Genomic DNA, 23,513 nt, shown 5'->3' with positions numbered 1-23,513 from the left:
TCTTTTCAGTTTTAGTGGTAGCATCATATAGCTAGACTTGTATCTTTTGGTCAAGAGAGTATCTGATAAAAATTTAGAGTATTCCCCCTAAATTAGATATTCCGTCCATTGAGGGGTCAGTGTGAGTGTGTGTGTGTGTGTGTGTGTGTGTGTGTGTGTGTAAGTAAGTGTAAGTCTTCTAGGGCTTTTGGGGTGTGGACAAGGAGGTAACTGCTTCATGAAAATGCCTTTTTTCTATTTACATATTTGGGCTGATCAGCTCTTGTGCTGCGCTTATGACTCATATTTGATTTACCTTCTTTCCAATCAAGGTTGAACTTATTCCACTGTCATTAATAACCATATACCGTATTCTTAAATAGCACAATGAGAGATATAAACAGTTACTTTTCAAAGACCTTTAAAATACTGTCCTTATGTACATTACAAACCCTTGGCTTAGTTTAAATCAGGCCTTTCTTGGATTCTAGTGCTTTAAAATGTCAATCCTCTTTAATATTTTGTTTTGTTAATACTCATCCGAGGATATTTTTCCATTGATTTTTAGAGAGAGTGGAAGGGAGGGGGAGAGACAGAGAGAGAAGCATCGATGTGAGAGAGACACATTGGTTGCCTCCTGCATGTGCCCCAATGGGGGTTGGGATCCAGGGTTGATTCGGGTCAACCTAGGTATTTGACCCGAATCAACTCCCACCCTTCAGTCTGAGGGCAGACACTACCCACTGACCCAAACCAGCTAGGGCAATCCTCTTTAATTTTTATCTCATTAACTACTTGTTTCATCTGAAAAAAGTTATTTTCCAGAAGTGACTTAAGAGATTCTAAAAAATATTTCAACAAAGTACTTTTTTAATATCTGAAAAAAGTACCTTGAAATTCTAATTTAGGCAAACATGTTTCTATAATTGGACTTAATAAAAGTAAACTTCCTCTTTCAAAAGCTGTCCAATTTATGACCATTTAGCTCACCTCTAAAGAGGTGCATTTTGCTCTTGGTTTAATTTCTGCTAAGATATTGAAATACTTTTTCTGATTAGTAATAAAAAAGGGATTTTATATTATAGAAAAAGGTTTTAAATGTTTATTTGTTAATGCTTTATAGTGTTAATGTAAAGAAGTTGACCATCATTTAATTGTTCTCCTATATGTTAATATGCTGCCACCCTTTTTTCAAGATGTTCTCTTTATTTTTTGTTTTCAACATTTTGACTATTATGTACCCTGGTGTGATTTCTTTTTTTTTTTTTTATTGCTTAAAGTATTACAAAGAGTATTACATATGTCTCCTTTTTTTTTTCCCACCCTTGACAATCCCCCGGCCGCCCCTACCCCCCAGTGTCTTATGTCCATTAGTTATGCTTATATGCATGCATACAAGTCCTTCGGTTGATCTCTTACCCCGCCCCCCTCCTGCCCCCCAACCCTCCTGGCCTTCCCACTGTAGTTTGACAGTCTGTTCGAGGCAGCTCTGCCTCTGTATCTATTATTGTTCAAAAGTTTATTATGGTCTTTATTATCCATAAATGGGTGAGATCATGTGGTATTTTTCCTTCATTGACTGGCTTATTTCACTTAGCATAATGCTCTCCAGTTCCATCCATGCTGTTGCAAATGGTAAGAGTTCCTTCTTTTTTACAGCAGCATAGTATTCCATCATGTAGATGTACCACAGTTTTCTAATCCATTCATCTACTGATGGGCACTTAGGCTGTTTCCAGATCTTAGCTATGGTGAATTGTGCTGCTATGAACATAGAGGTGCATAGATCCTTTCTGATTGGTGTTTCTGATTTCTTGGGATATATTCCTAGAAGTGGGATCACAGGGTCAAATGGGAGTTCCATTTCCAGTTTTTTGAGGAAACTCCATACTGTCTTCCATAGTGGCTGCACCAGTCTACATTCCCACCAGCAGTGCACGAGGGTTCCTTTTTCTCCACATCCTCTCCAGCACTTGTCGTTTGTTGATTTGTTGATGATGGCCATTCTGACAGGTGTGAGATGGTACCTCATTGTTGTTTTGATTTGCATCTCTCGGATGATTAGTGACTTCGAGCATGTTTTCATATGTCTCTTGGCTTTCTGAATGTCCTCTTTTGAAAGGTGTCTATTTAGGTCCTTTGCCCATTTTTTGATTGGATTGTTTATCTTCCTTTTGTTGAGTTGTATGAGTTCCCTGTAAATGTTGGAGATTAAACCCTTATCAGTAATAACATTGGCAAATATGTTCTCCCATGTAGTGGGCTTTCTTGTTGTTTTGTTGATGGTTTCTTTTGCTGTGCAGAAGCTTTTTATTTTTTATTTTTTTTATTTTTTTTATTTTTTTTATATATTTTATTGATTTTTTACAGAGAAGAAGGGAGAGAGATAGAGAGAAACATCGATGAGAGAGAAACATCGATCAGCTGCCTCCTGCACACCTCCCACTGGGGATGTGCCCGCAACCCAGGTACATGCCCTTGACCGGAATCGAACCTGGGACGCCCCAGTCCGCAGGCCGACGCTCTATCCACTGAGCCAAACCGGTTTTGGCAGAAGCTTTTTATTTTTATGTCGTCCCATTTGTTTATTTTCTCTTTAGTTTCCAATGCCCTAGGATCTGTATCGGTGAAGAAGTTGCTTCGGCATATGTCTGAGACTATGTATTTATTTTGCTTAGAGTTAGCTAAACTTCTGGGATCTTTGGGTTGATTTTTTTTTAATCACTTTTGGAAAATTTGCAGCCATTGTCTCTTATCACATTCCTTCTGCCCCATTATCTTTCTCTTAACCTTTTGAAACTCTAATTACATATGCATTAGGCTGTTTGATAATGTTCCAGAGATCTCTTAAGGTTGTTTCATTTTTTTTTTCTCTTTATGTTTCTATTCAGTTAAAAAATTTTTTAAAAATCCTTACCCGGGGATATGTTTTTATTGCTTTTTAGAGAGGAAGGGAGAAGGAGAGAAAGAGAAAAACACTGATTGGTTGCCTCCTGAACATGCCCCTACTAGGGATCGAACCTGTAACCTAGCTATGTGTCCTGACTAGGGAACGTGCCCCTACTAGACAGTAGAACCCACAACCTTTTGGTGTATGGGACACGCTCCAATCAGCTGGCCAGGCACCATTCAGTTAAAAAAATTTTTTTTGACCTAAGTTCTCTGATTCTTTCCTCTGATGATTATCATCTGATTAGTGAATAGCCTGGCATCTGAACTATCAAAATTTTCTTTTCTGATACTGCATTTTTTTCATTTCTAGCATTTCCAGTTGTCTCTTTATATTTCCATCTCTGTTGAAATTCCCCTTCTGCTCACACATGTTTACCTTTTCCATTAGATCCTTTATTTTTTTTTTTTTTTTTTTTTTTTTTTTTTTTTTAAATATATTTTATTGATTTTTCACAGAGAAGAAGGGAGAGGGATAGAGAGCCAGAAACATCGATGAGAGAGATCGATCAGCTGCCTCCTGCACACCCCCCACTGGGGATGCGCCCGCAACCAGGGCACATGCCCCTGACCGGAACCGAACCCGGGACCCCCGAGTCCGCAGGCCGACGCTCCATCCACTGAGCCAAACCGGCCCGGCTTCCATTAGATCCTTTAACATATTTATTAGTTATTTTAAAACTCTAATAATTCCAATTTCTTAGCCATCCCTGGATTTGAGCCTGATGACTGGTTCCTTTCTTGATGGATCATGTTTTCTTGCTTCTTTGTGTGTCTTATTTTTTACTGAATGCCTTATAGTGTATATTAAAAAGCTCATTTTGCAGGTTATCTGGCTTGTTTTTGTTAGGAGGGTATGAGTAACATTTCCTTCCTACTTTACATTCTCTGAGCAGATCTGTGTGCATGTGCGTGCGTGTGCGTGCGTGTGCGTGTGCGTGTGTGTGTGTGTGTGTGTGTGAGTGAGAGAGAGAGAGACTCTTATCTGTCTGTCTATCTATCTATCTATCTATCATCTATCTATCAGATTTTGCAAGTGTTACTCGATTTAGCCTTTAAGGTAGTGATATCCAATCATGAAATTGCAATTTTCCACACAATTTTAAGTTTGATCTGTTCTGTTCTTCTTTTTCAAAACCTGTTTGGATGAATTTGAATTAACAGTAAAACCAGAATTAAGCATAATCCATTTGTTTTCTTCTATTAGGAATTTCTCTTCCACATGGAATTGTAGTCTTTTTTTCAGAAACAAATAGGTCACAAGATCATAAGCATATTAGCAATTTAGAAAGAAAGAGAACAGAATGAAGCCTTCCCAAAATTTATAATGAGTCATTACACATGCAGCCCAGTCTCTTCCACCATGATAGAATGCAAAGTGATGTGCAGAACCTGACTTCAAGGACTGCCATAGCCTCAGTTATCAGAGATATACTTTCGTTTTCTAAATTGAACATAGGAAAATGGGCTTGGATGTTTTAGAAAGATTTTCAGTAATAAAGACTGAAACTAAAGGTGTTTGGGGTGAGCCAGGAAATAGCCACAATGCTTAATTCTCTGGTCCATGTAGGTTGAGTTTTTATTGAATCTATTTTAAAAAGAAAATGTATTGAGAAAAAAAGAAATTGATATGTTTAAATAGATATTCTGATGTATTGAAAAAAAGAATAGTTCCTAAGGCATGGTTATATTAGTATTTGCAAAATATATTCTTTGTAATGCTCACAGAATTGTGATTATTCAAAATGTCCATTATTCAAAAGGTTGCTTTTTGTTGTTGCCATCGCTTTAAATGCATTTTTGTTCTTTATTTCTATCCCCTCCTCCCAATAATCACAGAACGTTCATTCCCTGTTAACAAAGTTTAAAGGACTAAGGGAAGGTTAGGGGATGTGCTAAATCACCATGGCATTGATGTTAGTGAAATGAAACTGAATTTTATTTTATTTATTTACTTTTTAAAACATGCTTTTATTGATTTCAGAGAGGGAGAGATAATCATTGATTGGCTGCCTCCTCCATGCCCCACACTGCGTATTCTTCACAGGTATCAAGCCTGCAACCTGGGCATGTGCCTTGAGCAGGAGTTGAACCGTAATCTTCTGATTCATAGGTCAATGCGCAAACGCAGAGCCATGCTGGCCAGGCTGAAACTACTTTTTAAAGTAGATACCTGTAATTGGTGCTAAGTTAGTTGTTTAACGGTGTTCTAGTTGATCTTGTCTGTCCCTAAGCCAGGGCCTAGTTCCATCTATAGAATATTAAGTCATTAGTGTATGTAACACTGTTATAGTTTCCTAACTGAAAGGTAGGCAAGGAAACTGAACACCTTTCTTGAAAGATATTCTCATTCTCAGATATCTTTAGTATTTTTTATAGATTGTCCCCCTCCCCCAAATTTTTCATTACCATATAATAGAACTGTTTAGGAAAATTTTGTTAGGATTAATGTGGATAGATTTTCTTATACTTGTATATTGTATAGGCTTGTGTTACTATGGATAGGGTTTTTTTGTAATATATATCATATTTTAAGCAAAATACTTAATTTTTTGATTGTTAACTTGATTTTATTCTTTCCAGTACTGCTTAGAAAATGCTAATTTCAGCTTTGTTTTCAATTAATCAGGGTACTAACCAAAGATAGAATATAACTTTCAGGAACATTTGAGCACTCATTTTCATGGAAGACAGATAAAAATGGTTTAAAATTAAAAAGAGCTTTGTTTTTAATCTTGATAGCATAAAGCGTTTTATAAGTGGCAGAAGGTTTTAGTGTTGTAATCAGCACTTGGTTTTGTTGGCAAGTTAGGTGATTTTTTTTTCACCTGTTACATTTTTGTGACTTCGTCCAGAATCTTATAAATGTGCTGTGTCTTGCTCTAATAAAACATTTTCATGACTAGCTTTGCCATTTTAGGTAAATAATTTTGAATTTTAATATTAATTGAATGTGAGTTAGTGTGGGGTTGAGAGTTAAATATGAAAGAAGTATAAGACCATGTCTTCTTTCTTTGTTCTTCACTTATTTAGCAAATCTCATCTGCCAGACATTATACTGAGCTTGGGGGATGTGGAGATGAGACATTTATCCCTTACTAAGGAACATTTAAATGATCACTTATAGTCTGTGGGGGAAGTATGATCCGCCATAGGGGGCGTGGAGAAGACAGCCGATCAATGATTCTTTCTCATCATTTGATAAATATTATCAATGGAAATGAACTATTAATAACACAGAGGTAAGACCTGAGGTGTTATGAATTAGGTTTTCTGAGATGGAGAAGGAAGGTGTTCTTAAGCTCATTCTTTTTTATTTTTATTTATTTTTTCTTTTTTAAAATATATTTTTATTGGTTTCAGAGAGGAAGGCAGAGGTAGGGAGGGAGGGAGGGAGGGAGAGAGAGAGAGAAAGAAAGAAAAACAGCAATGATGAGAGAGAATCACCGATCGGCCACCTCCTCCACGCCCCTCACTGGGGATCGAGCCCACAACCCAGGCATGTGCCCTTGACCGGAATCAAGCCTTCAGTCCACAGGCCGACGCTCTATCCACTGAGCCAAACCAGCCAGGGCAAGCTCATTCTTAAAGGACTAAAATTTTTTAATCAAGTAAATAAGGGTGGGAATGTGATAGGTATTGCCAGCTGAGAAAACAGTACTTATAAGGGTATGACCAATTTGGAAATTTTCCTAGTGTTAATAATTATGGTTATGCCCCAGAAAAATTATTAAATTGAATACTTATGGATTTAATTTGCAAGTTGAATGACAATGTTTTGATTCCAGCTAGGGGGAGAGTAGGGGTCTTTTTCCTGATGGAGGGTTTCAGGTGTATCAGACCAATATCTGCAACAAGATTGGAAATGATGACAAGATTACAAATATATCTTGACCTTGCTAGGTCTTTAAATCTATAGAGTTCTTAGAAGGGAAAGAAGTCATCTTCATGGAAGAGGTATATTGTTTTTCATTCTGTCTGTTAGTACTCAAGAAAATACACTAGTGTGAGGCTCAGAAATAAACCTTATTTTAGTAGCTGCTAATATTCCAAAAGCAAAACTCATTTTATTTTACTTATTTTTATTGATTTCAGAGAGGGAGAGGGAGAGAGAGAGAGAGAAATATCAGTGATGAGAATCATTGATTGGCTGCCTCCTGCATGCCCCCTATTGGGGGTCATTGATTGGCTGCCTCCTGCACGGCTCCTACTGGGTATCGAGCCCACAACCTGGGCATATGCCCTTGACCGGAATCGAACCCAGGAACCTTCAGTCCACAGGCCGATGCACTGAGCCATATTGGCTAGGGTCAAAATTCATTTTATCAAGTATGTTTCATTGTCTGTGATGGTCTACCAGTAACTTAGCCACAAACCTGGTCCAGGAAAGAACCCATTGTCCAGTTTAGAGTGTATAGATCAGGGGTAGGGAACCCTTTTTCTGCCAAGTGCCATTTGTATATTTATAACATCATTCATGGGCCATACAGTATTATAAACTTAAATATTAGCCTGCTATATTTGATCAGACATTTCATTAACTCACCCCTAATGCCTTGGCAGGGCCAGACCAAATGATTTCTTGGGCCTTGTACGGTATAGGTAGAGAGTCATATAAGAAGCACTCTCATTTTGTCTGACTCTATAAATCTGTGATGGTGTCCTGGTCTTTCTGTATTATTCAGCTGTGATAGACAGACAACCTTTATTTATTTATTTAAATACTAGGGGCCCAGTGCACGAAATTTGTGCACTCGGAGGATGGGGGCAGGAATCCCTCAGCCCAGCCTGCGCCCTCTCGAAGTCCGGGAGCCCTTGGGGGATGTCTGACTGACATCCTTAGTTCTGTCTCGGAGGTGGGAGAGGCTCCCGCCACCGCCACTGTGCTCGCCAGCTGTGAGCCCGGCTTTTGGCTGAGTGGCACTCCCTCTGTGGGAGCGTACTGACCACCAGGGGGCAGCTCCTGCGTTGAGCATCTGTCTGCCTCCTGGTGGTCAGTGTGCGTCATAGTGACTGGTTCTGCCCTTTGGTTGATTTGCATATTACCCTTTTATATTATAGGATATTTTTTACTTATGTCAGAGAGGAAGGGAGAGAGAGAGAGAGAAACATCAATGATGAGAAAGAATAATTGATTGGCTGCCTCCTCCAAGCCCCCTACTGGGGATCATGCCTGCACCCTGAGCCAGCAACCTGGGGATAAGTCCTGACTGGGGATTAAACTGTGACCTCCTGGTTCATAGGTTGATGCTCAACCACTGAGCCACACTGGCTGGGTCGGCAGACAACTTTAGGGAGTTAAAGCCATTTAGTTATGTCTCTTGATAACCCTAATCTGATTCAGATGGTTTTCCTTGTTTTTCTTTTTTCTTTTTTTTTTTTGGTTAATCATCACCTGGGGTTATTTTTTCCATTGATTTTTAGAGAGTGGAAGGGGGAGGGGGAGAGAGAGAGAAAGGGAGAGAAAGGGAGAAACATCTCAGTGAGAGGGATACATCGATTGGTTGCTTTCCCCCTGTGCCCCAACTGGGGTCGGGCATCTAACCTACAACCCAGATATGTTCCCTTGACCAGGAATCGAACCAGTGACCTGTAGGTATGTGGGTAGACACCCTAACCACTGAGCAACATTGCTCAGGGCTTTCCTTTTTTCATAAGTGCTGTGCTTAAAATATTTACACATCTATCCAGAATGTAGTCTTGAAAACAAAAAAACGAGTAATTCTTTATAGTAATTAATAAGTGATTCCTACTGAAGTAGAGAAATCCTAATCAAAGAGGTTCTTTTGTGGAGATTCTGTCATCAATTCAACAGTATTTACTAAATGCCCAATATGTGCCAGGCAATGTTGTAGGTTTTGAGACTACATTAGTGTGAGTAAAATCATCTTAAATACTTGCCTACAAGGAGCTTACGTTCCATTGGGCAAGATAGACAGTAAGTATAATTATAAAGTGAATTATATAATATGTTAGAAGGGAGTAAGTGCTATGGGGAAAAGATAGATGGTAACATGGGAATATTGCAGTAAGGGTGGGGTAGTAATTTATTTTTATTTTTATTTTTTAAAATATATTTTGTTGATTTTTTTTACAGAGAGGAAAGGAGAGGGATAGAGAGTTAGAAACATCGATGAAAGAGAGACATCGATCAGCTGTCTCCTGCACACTCCCCACCGGGGTTGTGCCCACAACCAAGGTACATGCCCTTGACCAGAATCGAACCTGGGACCCTTGAGTCCGCAGGTCGACGCTCTATCCACTGAGCCAAACCAGTTAGGGCTGGGGTAGTAATTTTAAATAGGGTGGTCAGGGTAAACCTCATTGAGATAGTAATATTTGAATAAATACTTTAAGGGGGTAATGAAATAAGTCACATGAATATCTGAGGGAAGAACATCCCAGATAGAGAGAGCAGCCCGTGCAGAATTTTTGACTTGCATTTGAACCAGTTATGACTGTGACTTAACTGCAGTGTGAGCTAGGAGGCAACTACTAGGAATTGAAGCGAGAGAGGTTATGAGCATTGAGGAGACCTTTTAGTCCTCTGAGTACTTTGGCTTTTACACTATGTATAATTGAAAATAAACCCTAATAAGATCAAGTAGGATTTTTCTTTAGAGGTCAGGAGAGAAGGTAAGCAGTCAGAGAAGGAACTTCTAGTCTTAGGATAGCATATATTAATGTTGTATCCTAGACATAAGTTTATAGCAAAACAAATAAGATTTTTGCTGATATTTTCTACTTTATTTTTGATTGTAGGGACTTTCAGTTACCTTGATGATGTCCCATTTAAGATAGGAGACAAATTCAAAACACCAGCTAAAGTTGGTCTACCTATTGGCTTCTCCTTGCCTGATTGTTTGCAGGTTGTCAGAGAAGTACAGGTAAGTGGTGATATTTAGTTAAAGTTCAGTGCATTTAAAAATTTAATGAGTAAGAATTGGATGTATAGTGAAATAGAAAAAAAAAACCCCATTCTCATATCTCTTATTTGTTTTTCTTAAGCTTTTTATTGCTTGGCTTACATTGTGTCACACACACACACACACACACACACACCTATATATCTATTACAGATCTTTTGTAATGTGTTAGATTATATATCCTGGAATTCTATGCCTTGTTCAAAATGAATCCCCATTGCCTATCTTATTTGCTTCTTTTCCTTTTCTTTATTAATATCCTCATTACCTCTCTGTCACTCGAGTTAGATAACATTTTTCTCTCTGTTGTGTCTCCCCATTACTGTCTATCCATGTTCCCTCCAAACTAGGTTACTAGCAATTTGTTGAACATACTGGGTATATAACATGCTTTTTCTCTTGAGCTGTTATCTCCATTTGGGGTATTTTTCTCTTTCTCACCGTACTAAAAGCTGTTGCTCTTCTAGAATTGTGCTGAAATGCCATCTTCTCAAAAGCTTCTTTCTGAACCCTCTCATCTTAAAGCTCAGTTACATATAAATGTATATATAGAATTCTTGAAAACAGCAAAGAGCCCTATGTTATATGACTTCCTTTCTTCCTTCAGTACACATTTATTGAATGCTTGCTTTTGAGTGGTGCTCTGCTAGGCTGAGGATAGAGAGAAATGCCTTAATCGCTGTCCTCGAAGAGCTTACAGTTTAGAGAAGGGGTCAGGTGGAAAAATAGTACACTAATTCAAACTTCTTTCTGTGACTTAAGATTTTTTTAAATATACTTTTTTTTCAAAGTTGTTTTGTTTATGGGAGATTTAATGAGGCATTAGCATGTCATTCTAAAAAGGATTCTTTGTTGTATCTTTCAGTCTATATGCAGTGAGTAATCATAGTGGGAATATTTCAGTTATGTTTTAAAAAATAACAGCTTTACTAAGATATAATTCACATACCATAAAAATCACCCTTTAAGGTGTGCAAATAAGTGGTTTTTAGTATATTCAGAGTTGTATAATCATCATTATGATCTAATTTCAGGACATTTTCATCACCCCCAAAAAACTCCAGTGCCCATTAAGTTACTCCCTATTTTCCCTTGTCCCCAGCCCCTAGCAAACACTAAATTTACTTTCTGTCTCTATAAATTTGCTTATTCTGGACATATCATATAAATGGAATAATACAACATATAGCCTTTTATAACTGGCTTATTTCACCTAGCATAATGTTTTCAAGGTTTGTCCAAATTGTATGAATGAAATATTAGTACTTTATTTATTTTTATGGCTGAATAACAATCCATTGTATCGATAATACCATATTTTGTTCATCAGTTGATACATATTTTAGTAGGTTCCACTTTTTGACTGTTAGGAATAATGCTGCTATGAACATTTGTATACAGGTTTTTGTGTGGACATAGGCTTTCAGTTTTCTTGGGTAAATACCTAGGAGTGGAATTGCTGGGCCATATGGTATCTATAACCTTTTGAGGAATTGTCAGACTGTTTTCCAAAGTGGTTGCATTATTTTATCACACTCACACTGCATGAGGGTTTTAATTCCTCCATATCCTTGCCAGCTTTTGTTATATTCTGTCTTTATACACTCTTCTGTAATAGTGTCTTATTGTGGTTTTGATGTACATTTCCCTGGTTACTAATGATGTTGAGTATCATATATTTTTGAATACTGAATTGATTGATATTCCTTTTGTGTATGGAGACTATTGGACCAGAAAAGATATAGATTTCCCTTATAATGTTTTACCTTGTTTTGTTTGCAACAACAAATATTTGGTAAACACCTCTCTGTGTAGGATACTATTAGCAATATGATTAAGAAACACCTCCATCTTTTTTATAATTCTTTATTGTTTAAAGTATTACATACGTCTCCTTTTTCCTCCATTGATCTCTCCCCAGCCGTTCCCACCCCCTAGCACATGCCCTCACCCCCCTACTGTCTGTGTCCATGGGTTATGCTTATATGCTTATATAAGTCCTTTGGTTGATCTCTTACCCCACCCCACTCTCGCCTTCCCTCTGAGGTTGGATGGTCTGTTCAATGCTTCTCTGTCTCTGGATCTATTTTTGTTCATCAGTTTATGTTATTCATTAGTCCACAAAGGAGTGAGATCATGTGATACTTATCTTTCTCCAAATGGCTTATTTTGCTTAGCATAATACTCTCCAGGTCCATCCATGCTGTTGCAAATGGTAAAAGTTCCTTCTTTTTTACAGCAGTGTAGTATTCCATTGTGTAGATGTACCACAGCGTTTTAATCTACTCATCTGCTGATGGGCACTTAGGCTGTACACCTCCATCTTTTATTCTCATATTATTCACCACTTCCTTGACCCATTCAGAAAACTTGTTTTGAATGCTGTGAATTTTCTGTTTATTGATCAGTGTTCACTATGCTCAGTAGCACCCAGTAGTAACAAAAAGGGAAATCTAGGCTCTGAGCTAGGCTCTGAGCTCTCTTCCAGTGTGGGCCAGCTGAAATTTTTTTGTTCTCTAATTGCAGATTAGCATTAAATTTTGACTGCCTGGGGTCTCCATGGGGAATTTGGCTGTGGTATTGGTGCTGGATCCCTCCCAATACAGAGAAGAATCAGACCTAGAACCATAGACGGCTAACTTGAAGCTTCCTATAACTTTGCCTTATTTGCCCTTACATGGTAGTACAAACTCCATTTTTCAGCTGAAAATTCATCAAGGGGAGCCAGTGAAAAAAACATACATAACCCTTGCATCCAGGGTCGAGAAAGCTTTCATTGAATGTGGTGGTAGTGGTAGCCACAGCAGTGGGGGTGGCCCTTAGTGTAAAGGTTTAGAGTGGATTCTGGTGTCACTCAATCATGGACTGGAATTGCCATGAATCATCTTGTATAGATTGCTTAAACTCCCAAGCCTCCATTTCCTCATCTGTAAAATGGGAATAATTACCTTTTAAAGTTATTGTAAGGATTAAACAAAATAATGCACTTATAATGCTTATTCTGGTTTCTAATATTCCATAATTGTTTTACTGTTTATTATAGTACACTCAGACCACACTCTTATTTTTTACTGTAATGTTTCTGCTATTTTTTCCTGTATTTTTCTATGTTCCATGTATTCTACATTACTTTAGTAGTTAAAAACCAAAAGCTTGGTAAAGATTTTTATTAAAAAGGAAAGAAATTTCCAATTATTTTTGGGAATAAAACATCGGACACATGTGTTTACAGGCATCAGGAAGTTGGTTACAGCCTCAGTTTTTGGTGGAGGAAACCACTTGCAAAATTGGATTTCCTCCACAGTTACAAGCAGCAGCCTTTGCCCAAGTGCTGTTTTCTTACTATGCTGTTAGTGACAGAAAGGAAGCACTGCAATCCTCAGGTGTCTTTCTGATGCCCAGCAGCTGGCTCAGGGGTGTAAGTGAACTTGATATGCGCATTTCCAGGCTTCTCTTGTGTAGTTTGAAGCTGAAAGGCTTGGGAATGACCAGAGGTTTCTTCTACTCTTTTCTCTCCTTTCCCCTTCTTTTACTCTTAATGTGTCTCCAACCTTGAACGTGCACACAAGACATTGATTAGCTTTGGTGCTTTAGGGTGAACATCAAAGGTTTTTCCTCCTATCCCTGGGTGGATTTCATATAAGAGTGTATTTTTTTCAGGTGTGCAAATGAAATTTTTGTAAATTGAGCTGTATACTTTAAGGTATTGTTAAGGATCCATTAAGTAAATTCTTAGGCAATTTGCTCTGTAAAATCTTAATTTGAATATGTCTAGATTTCTTAATAAGCAGTTTTCCTGCACTTAGAGTACAATCGTTTGTTATAAGTTGATCGTGGTTTTAAGAAGCATATTTAGTTAGATTGCCTGGGTTCAAATCCAGGCTCTACCACTTAATAGCTTTATTACCTTGAGCAGTGGTACCTACTTTAAAGGGTTGTTGTAAAATCTAGGGTTATTACATAAACTCTGCTTCAAATCATGCATGTACCTTGTAAGTGCTTCTTAAATGTTAGGGACTGTTATTATCCAGCACATGATCTATTAGGGCATTTGTGCTAGATAATAGAGATCTTAAGACCTAAAGCCCAGTTTGCTGCCCATAAGAGGCATGTGATATTGTCGGGGAAGTGTTTGGAGCAAGGCTGAGATCATCTGGCCTGCAGGCCATAAAGGCCTGTGAAATCACTTGGTTGGTCTGGCCTTGCCAAGGCATTAATTAAATGTTTGACCAAATATAGCAGGCTAATTTTTAAGTTGATAATTTTATATGGTCCGAGAATGATGTTACAAATATACAAATGGCCCTGGGCAGAAAAAAGGTTCCCCACTCCTGGTTTAGAGAAAGATTAAAGCTATTGTGGTCACATGTACTCTGCATCAAATGGTAGAGACAGATCTTTGTAAGATTTCAGAGGAAGGAATAGGCCATCAGCAAAGCATCATAGAGCTGATGGCTGAGCTTTGAGCCACCAATGAAGAAATCTAGGAAGGGACATGGCCTGAGGGGAGAGAAGCAAGGGAATGTGACTGTAACATTTGGCCTGGTGCATAGGACTCGAGGTGGTGGGAGCTCTTTTTAGTTAATTTCTAGAAGTAATCCGGGAGCATACTTTGATTAAATCCTATAAGATTAGGAAGTTTTATTCTTCTTGAGTGTAGATCATCCAATACACCTGAAATGCTGCGTTGGGGAGCGGCAGCCACTTGGGTTCACATCTTCTTTCTCTGATATATCTTTGCAGTATGACTTCTCCTTGGAAAGGAAAACCATTGAGTGGGCTGAAGATATTAAGAAAATCCATGAAGCCCAGCGGGAAGCAGAGCGGAAGGCTGAGGAAGCAGAAGCTAAAGTGAATTCTAAGAGTGGCCCAGAGGGAGATAACAAAATGAGCTTCTCCAAGACTCACAGTACAGCCACAATGCCACCTCCTATTAACCCCATCCTTGCCACCTTACAGCACAACAGCATCCTCACCCCGACTCGGTACAGCAGTACCATGAAACAGAAAGTTCTCAGCCCACCCCACACAAAGGCAGATTTCAATCCTGCTGACTTTGAGTGTGAAGAAGACCCATTTGATAATCTCGAGTTAAAAACTATTGATGAGAAGGAAGAACTGAGAAACATTCTGGTAGGAACCACTGGACCCATTATGGCTCAGTTATTGGATAGTAACTTGCCCAGAGGTGGCTCTGGATCTGTGTTACAGGATGAAGAAGTCCTGGCATCTTTGGAGCGGGCAACACTAGATTTCAAGCCTCTTCATAAACCCAATGGCTTTATAACCTTACCACAGTTGGGCAACTGTGAAAAGATGTCGCTGTCTTCCAAAGTGTCCCTCCCCCCCATTCCTGCAGTAAGCAATATCAAATCCCTGTCCTTCCCCAAACTTGACTCTGATGACAGTAATCAGAAAACAGCCAAGCTGGCAAGCACTTTCCATAGCACATCCTGCCTCCGCAATGGCACGTTCCAGAATTCCCTAAAGCCTTCCACCCAAAGCAGTGCCAGTGAGCTCAGTGGGCATCAGAGTCTTGGGCTTTCAACTTTGAACTTGGACAGTGGTACAGAAGTGCCAGCCCTGACCCCTTCTGATATGATATCCCAGACGCCTTCCCTCTCTGTCTTGTCTGTGTGCACAGAAGAATCGTCACCTCCAAATACAGGTTCCACGGTAAGCCTTTTAAATCCCCCTAAGTTAAAGCTCCAAAGATTTGTAAATTCTGCTTAGCAGTTGCCATCCTCACATTCTTTTTAAGGTTTAGGGCAAGATGGGCATGGCCAGATTGACCTTGCTTATACTATAAGTATATGTAGTTCTGGTTATTTTCCTGAGGACAAGTATTATTAGCTCTCCACCTACTCGAGTTGATGTTGGCTTGTTCCTGCCTGCATATTTTGGTGTTTTCCTGCCTAATCAATTTCTTTTCTGTGGTGCATATCTTGTGTTTGCATTGTTTAAAAGGCTTTCTTTTTTTGTACCCTTTAACTGTTTCCTATTGCCTTCTTTGTTTTTTTTGTTAAGATTGCTTGGTACTCTTCATTATATTTTCTCCCTACCTCATTCTGCCTTGAAATTTGGTTCCTGTGTGTACCATGGTTCAGCCAATTTGTGGGTGTTTCTTCAGACTGGGTGGTGCTTTAGTACCTGGGAGATAATTTGTATTGGAAGTCCAAGAAAAACAGAAATTTGTCACTTTAAACACAATGGTTTTAATGGTGCAGTTCCTTTTTTTCTCTCTCTGCTAAGAATTTTGCAGTTTTCTCCAAAGGGAGGGAGAGGGGAAGGTGGGGATTTAGATTTGATGTTTAAGTATGGGTTGATAAGAGAGTTGCGTCTTGTGCCAGCCCTGACCCCTTCTGATATGATATCCCAGACGCCTTCCCTCTCTGTCTTGTCTGTGTGCACAGAAGAATCGTCACCTCCAAATACAGGCTCACCTCACATGCAACTTTTTGTGTGTGTGACAAAACCAGATGATCTTTTAGAAAATCTGGTTTTGTCACACACACAAAAAGTTGCATGTGAGGTGAGCTTGTTTTGTCACAGAGTGTATACACTGTTGCATTCTAGGATAGAAACCATGGAAGTCAGATTTTCCTCTGCTGTTCCCTGTTTCTTTGACCAGTCCACAGATTCTTTTTTTTAAAATACATATTTTATTGATTTTTTTACAGAGAGGAAGGGAGAGGGACAGAGAGTTAGAAACATCAATGAGAGAGAAACATTGATCAGCTGCCTCCTGCACACCCCCTACTGGGGATGTGCCCGCAACCAAGGTACATACCCTTGACCAAAATCGAACCTGGGACCCTTCAGTCCGCAGGGCGATGCTCTATCCACTGAGCCAAATCAGTTAGGGCCAGTTCACAGATTCTTAAAATGACAGCCTATCAAAGACAGTATTTAAAGCCAGAAAGGAGCCTGATTGTATTGTTGGGATATCTCTCAGACACCATAAGAAGCCTGCTATTAGTTGGTAAAAGGATGAACCTTGGCCTGCACAGTGAGAGTAAGGTCCCAGCAATAGCATTCTTGGTAAATTATTGTCTGTTTCAGTGCTTCTATTGTCAGAGAGCTCACTGCTGCTTGTAAATTTCCATGGGCCCTAGCTGGTTTGGTTCAGTAGATAGCCCTTGGACTGAAGGGTCCCGGGTTCGATTCGGATCAAGGGCACATAACCTTAGTTGCAGAGGCAACCAGTATCTCTCTCATTTTGATGTTTCTCTCTCTCTGTCTCTCCCCCACTCCCTTTCACTGTCTCTAAAAATCAATGGAAAAATATCCTCTGGTGAGGATTCACACAAAAAGAAAAACACTGTCTCTCCCCCACTCCCTTTCACTGTCTCTAAAAATCAATGGAAAAATATCCTCTGGTGAGGATTCACACAAAAAGAAAAACAAAAACACAAAATACTCTGGTGCTACCTTCTAGAAATCAGTTCCTCAGAGACTTTAGGGGGCACTCTGTTGGCTCCCCAGGGCAGTATTTCTTTAAAAATTTTTTTAAGAAATTTTTTTTTATTGATTTAAGAGAGGGAGAGAGAGATTAGAAACATCACTGATGAGAGAATCATTGATCAGCTGCCTTCTGTACACCCCCTACTGGAGATTGAACCTGTAACCTGGAATTGAACCTGGGACCTTTCAGTCTGCAGGCGGACACTCTATCCATTGAGCCAGACTGGCTAGGGTAATATACTGTATATTTTAGAAATTAAATGCACTCTGGGAAAGATTAGGGTTCCTCAGCTACCTCCCCACCCTGACTCACCTTAAAGTTATAGTAACCATTTAGATGAACTAATGACAGCTCTTTCTCAAACCAGAACACTCATCATTCTTTGAACCACCTGATTGTGAAGTTTCTTTTGGATCCATTCATTTTAGGATGGGAGAGGCTCTGTTTCTTGCTGGCCTGGGAACTTGCTGCCTTCAAGGGCCCATAGAAACAGAACCTTTCTCTAAGGAAGTCATGACCCTTACCCTCAGGGAGCAAAGCCTGGTTTCCATCCTGGCCCTCTCTCTTAGTATGAGTCTTTGAAACCCACAGTGAGAACCTTTCTCTGTGAGAGAAGCTCTTTCCTCCAAGATAGTCAGTGACTTGAGGCCAGGGGGAGGTGATGGTGTGGTCATCTGGGCTGTACACACACTTCACTTAGGAACTCCCAGGGAAGTATTCCTGGAATTTGGTTCTTGTTGGCTATTTTAGGCCCAATATTTGGATCTTAGTTTTCAGATTTTGACTTCATGTTTTAGTGTTTACATAAGCTAATCTTAATAGTTGAGAAATCCATGGGATCATCTTGAGAGAACAATCTTATAATGTGCCTTTATTCTGAGTCCAGTATAAAACTGCCTGACTTTAGCCAGTATCTCTTCCCACTGTGCTTGCTGATTGTTAAACTTCACTATAGGTTGAAAGTTAATTGGCTTTGAGGGGAGCCCTGCAAAATGTGAAGGTCTTTGTGGCTGCTATAATTTCTCCAGAGAATTGTGCTTGAGGGCTAAGGAAGCTTGGGTAAGGCTGCTATAGACTTTTACTTATTAATCCCTGTTTTGGTTCTTGTCCCTCTCTCAGTTGTATGCTATGCCTGGTATCTAAACCTCCTTTTTGTTGTTTGGTTCTCATTTTCTAGACTAGAGACTAAACCTTCTGCCTCCTGTGGAGGGTGAAGATGGGTGGGGAAAGGTATTTATTGCCTGAGGTTTTTACTGCTCTGAGCACTCATTTTGTGCTCTTGCTTTATCCCAGCAGTACCTCTTGCTTCCAAATACTGAACCCCTCTCCTATCTCTCATTTGTAATTCCATTGCTTCTGTTACCTTGCCTCTTAGCTTCAGATTTTCCCCTGCTGTTCCCTCTGTTTCTTTGACCTTAAAAGTTAATAGTTTTTATTATTTTAGTAGGCTTTGGGGAGGATCAGTGTCAGTTTGCTGTGTTAAATGAAATTCCCCCTTTGAAATGCTAATAGACCTCCATTTTTCAACTGATGATCAGAGCCCTGTGTCAAGCCCATATAGCCAGGCCCCCAGGATTCAGAAATGCCTGGTAACTAACCTCTAGGAGTTCACATTAATATACTTTGATGCGAAAAGTACTGTGCCACCAGTGTGACCAAAATGCTATTTGGCTGTTGGTATTCTTGTGCCCAGGCAGAGTCTGACCCTGGAGAGACAATCTTGGGGCCTGCAAAGTGGCCAGATTGGTGTGATCCAGTCGCCATGATTTGTGTATTGACTCCTGTAACCTAACGACTGAGCCCTGTGACTGTGGGTTAAATGGTTGAGTGGAAACAATGGATTTTGAGGCCTGTAGTCTTGGCTTTTCCCAGCTGACTTTGAGGAGAGCATCTGGTTTTAGCTCTATAATTTTGAACTTGCTTGTAGGACAGCAGACTCCCTGTCTCCTAACTCCATGCCCACATAAAAAATAAAAATTTGTTGAAACATTTTTCCTGGTTCTTGGGAGCTGGGCCAAACTGCAGAACAGCTAGTGACCTTGTTCCCATGGTAGTTTGGTCCTTTGGCCTTCATGCCTTGGGCCTGAGTCATTATCAGAAGAGATGGGAGGAGTTAATTATGGGATTCTGTCCAACAATCAAGACTGGGGTTAGTAAGATTGGGTGGCAGGGAGCAGGCTGCCGATAGCCAGTGCATTCCACATTCCAGTCCTTGAGGCACTGCCTGGTGTGGCTAATATTCTAGCTCTGTAGGACAGCAGCTGTAGCAGGGAATTGAAGCACAGTGTGGGGCAAAGATGGAGCACCCTCAAAGCTCTCGATCCCTGAGCTGGCCATGTGTGGGCAGCCCAGTGATAGAAATGAGGATAGAGACCTTGCTGGAAGAGGCAGCTCCAGACTTTGGGGTGTTTGAGGTGAATGATCCCTTCACAGCCTAAGAAAGGGATAATGGAGCTCTGGAAAGAAATCATAGCAGCCAGCTTGGGCTTCAGTCCTGTGGGCAGTCTCAGAACTTCAACTCAAGCCTGGAGGATTTGGGCATGGAAGGGCATGTGGCTCTTGTGGTGCTTTCTCATCTGCAAGGTGGGCTGAGGTAGAGGACAGCCACACTTGCAGAGATGTCTTCCCAGCTTTTCTTTCCTTAGCTGGAGCTCCCCTACTGCTCTTCATTCCTCTTCAGGATGTCTGGCCCGCAACCTGGCCCTTTCTCCCAGGTAGACTGCTTCGACTGGGGCTTTGATTAATGTCAAAAATGGCAAACCCCTAGACTGGGCCATTTCAGTAACATGTCTTTTGGGGTCCACATCTTCTTGCCTTGATCCTCTTGTTTCTCCACCACTAGGCCACACCTCCTAAATTCTCAATGTCACAAGTGCCCAACACTCCCAGCTGTCCCCAGGCTTATTCTGAACTGCAGACGCTGTCCCCCAGTGAGCGGCAGTGTGTGGAGACAGTGGTCAACATGGGCTACTCCTATGAGTGTGTCCTGAGAGCCATGAAGAAAAAAGGAGAGAATATTGAGCAGGTGAGCATTTGGTTGGTGGGGAGGGGAGGTGCGTGATCAGCCAGAGAGAAGTCCCAGTCCTCTGGAGCTGAAGTAGTATCCTGCCTCTATCCTGGAGCCCCCCAGACTTACAGCACCAAAATCTGTTCCTGTGAGTTTGGGGGACTCAGGCACTTTCTTGGGGGAAACCAGCAGCCTCAGCAGCAGTGTTTCTGCTTTGGGGCTGCTCTGGAAACTAGCCTTGGGAGTATTGGAGTTGTTGGACTGTTATCCAACTACTCCCCCGCTTCTGCCCCTCCTGAGAGCACATCCTAGGGTTGAGATATGGTCAGATTTCTCCCAGAAATTTTTATCCTGTCATAGCTACCCAGGGAGTTCCAGAATAGGGTACCAGAGTCTTAAACATTAGATGCATTTTCTGACTTGAGCTATTTCTTTTTAAAAGTAATTCTTTATTATTGAAACTATTACATATGTCCCCTCTTTTTCCCCCATTGACCCCCTCCAGTCCGCCCCAGGCCCTCACCGCCCCATTGTCTGTGTTCATGGGCCATGCATATATGGATACAGGGTCCTTGGTTGATTACCTCCCACCCACCCCTCCACCCCCACCTTCTCCCTGAGATTCCACACTCTGTTCCATACTTCCATGTCTCTGGTTCCACTCGTTCATCAGTTTATTTTGTTACTTAGATTCCACATATGATGACTTCAGCTATTTCTTAGAGGAATACCCTGCCCAGGCTGTGGAGTTAATGTTCTAGGAGATATGAGTCAGCTATGACAGGAACTCGTTTGAAAAATGGCTACTCATGTTTAGAAGGGTGTGCCTGTCTGTTCAGCTGATAGTCACTGAGGTCCTGTTGTGATGGATACAGTTCAAGGCAGAAAATCAAGTCCTGTCCAGGATCTAATAGCCAGGTTGGGGAGATGTCACACTTGCTGGCTTGTGTAAGACTCTTGGGAAACAGATAGGAGTGGCAGTAGGTGCTTAGACCTCTTATTTCTTTTCTTAGATTCTCGACTATCTCTTTGTACATGGACAGCTCTGTGAGAAGGGCTTCGACCCTCTTTTAGTGGAAGAGGCTCTGGAAATGCATCAGTGTTCAGAGGAAAAGGTAGGAACCTTCATGCCCTCTGGAAAGAAGACACAGTGTAATCTCCTGGGGTTCCCCCCCTGACCCACAATACCCTTTCCCTACCAGTGACTGCAAGCAGAGACAGTTGAAGCGCAGAATTTCCGAAATGTCCAGCTACTTTGGGTGTGTTTGGCTCAGATGAAATGTTGGGTTGAAGACAGTATCTGGAATCCCGGAGAAGGGAAGGGAAAAATGATCTGGACTTATAAAGCGCACTTTGGGATGACTGGGAAGATTGTTAGCCACTCTGCCTAGCCTGCTTCTGGGTTCAGTAAATTGCCTTGGTGGAAGTGGAATGTGGGTGGTGGGACTGGAACAAAGGTAAGAGTTGGCGCTGTGGCATCAAGCTGTCGGTCCCAGCTTCCTCCACAGCCCTACTCTGCTAGGGCAGCGGTCGCCAACTGGTGGGCCGCAGGCCACTGATGGTCGGTGAGGTCCGGAAGGTTGGCAACCCCTGTGCAAGGGGACCTCAGAGAGGCTCAGATGGCTCTGGCGAAGGATAGACTCCCTCAAGCAGCCCCCTATACATCTATTTCTCCACTCAGCTGTGTGGCCAGACCCCTTTAATCTGTACTCTCTTCTGTCCCTTAGATGCTGGAGTTTCTTCAATTAATGAGCAAATTTAAGGAAATGGGTTTTGAACTGAAAGACATTAAGGAAGTTCTGCTATTACACAACAATGACCAGGACAATGCTTTGGAAGACCTCATGGCTCGGGCTGGAGCCAGCTGAGACCAGGCCCTGCCTAAACCCTGCCACGGAACCACCCCTGCAGGAGGCCCTGAGGAGCCCACCTGTGGGGAAGGAGAAGGGGCGCACGTCCAGATTTTCTTTTGGGGGTGGAAGGTCAGGTGTGGAGACTGTTTGCCAGTCTCTCTGAGCCTAGGCCCTGAGCTGGGGAGAAAGTGGGGAAGATTTGGCATGTGAATGCCCTTAGAACTGTCCTGGCTCCTTCCATATTAAATGTATTTGTATTTTGAGAAGTGTCCTTCCCACCTTGGCCCTCCAGAGAGATGTCTCTGGTTTTTCTGGGGTCTGTTATGTCCTCAGCTGAAACCTGGGCTGGCTTCCAAAAGGAGCCAGGGAGAAGAGGCGGGAGGGCCAGACTCAGTGCTGCTCTGGGGCTAGTTGCTTCCCTCCCCCCCTGCATGGTGGACTGAACTGTAATACAGGTTGAGTGCAATTGAAAGGTTCTTCCAGGGTTTTATTTTTCCCCCCTTTTAACAAAGTCTCTTAGTGTTACACTGGTTCTGCAATGTCACTGAGGTGCAAAGAATGCCCTTTCCCCATGGGGCCCTGAGTTTGCCTCTTCTGCCAGGCAGTTACCATGCTTCCCTGACCCAGCCTGTTTCTTTCGGCTTGGTTTGGACCACAATCCTCTGCTACCAGGATTTTAGAGCCCCCTGCTCTAGGAAACAGTTGTCACATTAAGAAATCATTGGCCCCTTCCCAGCACACTGAGTTGGGGAGAAACAGGTCATGATTTAGTTGCCCAGCACTAACTCCACCTCAGTTCTCTTTGGAGAACAGCCTCTCCCACCAGTCCCCTGCTCTAGGATGACACAATGAGTAACAGCTAGTCATAGAAATCAGTCTCTTTGGTTTGTTTTGTATTATGCTGTACATCATTAAATATCTAAATACGGAGGATATACAGTCTTGATTAATCTAAAGTAATTTGCTAATAACTATTTTGATTCTTCAGAGAAAACTAATAAAAATCTAAAAGGTATGTCCCGCTATCAATTTCTTTATTGCTAAGGGCCATTTTACTTGTGTGTGAGTGAGTGATTTCCTGCTTAGATTTGCTTGCTGGGGATGAATCAGGACCTAACCACTTTGTCACTTCAATACTTTCTTCCTACTCTAGGCCTGGGAGACCCAGGAGCTGGCCCTCCAGTTTGCCCTGGTTTTGGTTCACAAAGGCAGGCCAAGAGGAAGACCTGTTTAAACCTGACCTAGCTTGGTCTCTGGACCAAGGACATATGCCTGCCTGTGAGACTGGCTGTTGAGGTGAGACAGGCTAGGCCTTTGGGGTAATTACCCAGAAA

General features: G+C 41.2%; 2 protein-coding genes across 7 annotated transcripts in view; one reads left to right on the top strand and one right to left on the bottom strand.

Moving 5' to 3' along the window:
• The window catches only part of UBAP1 (ubiquitin associated protein 1), a 39,689-nt gene extending 16,495 nt beyond the window's left edge, over positions 1 to 23,194 (top strand). For 2 of the 6 annotated variants that reach the window (XM_070431331.1, XM_070431332.1), the window contains 5 exons: positions 9,691 to 9,815; positions 14,598 to 15,530; positions 20,162 to 20,344; positions 21,340 to 21,441; positions 22,054 to 23,194. In XM_070431331.1, coding sequence (XP_070287432.1) covers positions 9,691 to 9,815; positions 14,598 to 15,530; positions 20,162 to 20,344; positions 21,340 to 21,441; positions 22,054 to 22,194 — 1,484 coding nt within the window. In that variant the 3' untranslated portion in view covers positions 22,195 to 23,194. Of the gene's footprint in view, positions 1 to 9,596; positions 9,816 to 14,597; positions 15,531 to 20,161; positions 20,345 to 21,339; positions 21,442 to 22,053 lie in introns of those variants that run through there. The other 4 variants (XM_070431330.1, XM_070431334.1, XM_070431333.1 and 1 more) reach the window with 4 other exon arrangements.
• Positions 13,072 to 23,513, bottom strand: part of KIF24 (kinesin family member 24) — an 82,865-nt gene continuing 72,423 nt past the window's right edge. The window contains exon 14 of the mRNA XM_070431329.1: positions 13,072 to 13,405. The gene's annotated coding sequence lies outside the window, so the exon portion shown is untranslated. The remainder of the gene's footprint in view (positions 13,406 to 23,513) is intronic.

Source organism: Myotis yumanensis, unplaced genomic scaffold (assembly GCF_028538775.1).
Source record: "Myotis yumanensis isolate MYYU_CA2020_CCGP unplaced genomic scaffold, mMyoYum1.0.hap1 SCAF_12, whole genome shotgun sequence".
Lineage (NCBI taxonomy): Eukaryota > Metazoa > Chordata > Mammalia > Chiroptera > Vespertilionidae > Myotis > Myotis yumanensis.
This window is presented reverse-complemented; position numbering and strand designations above follow the sequence as displayed.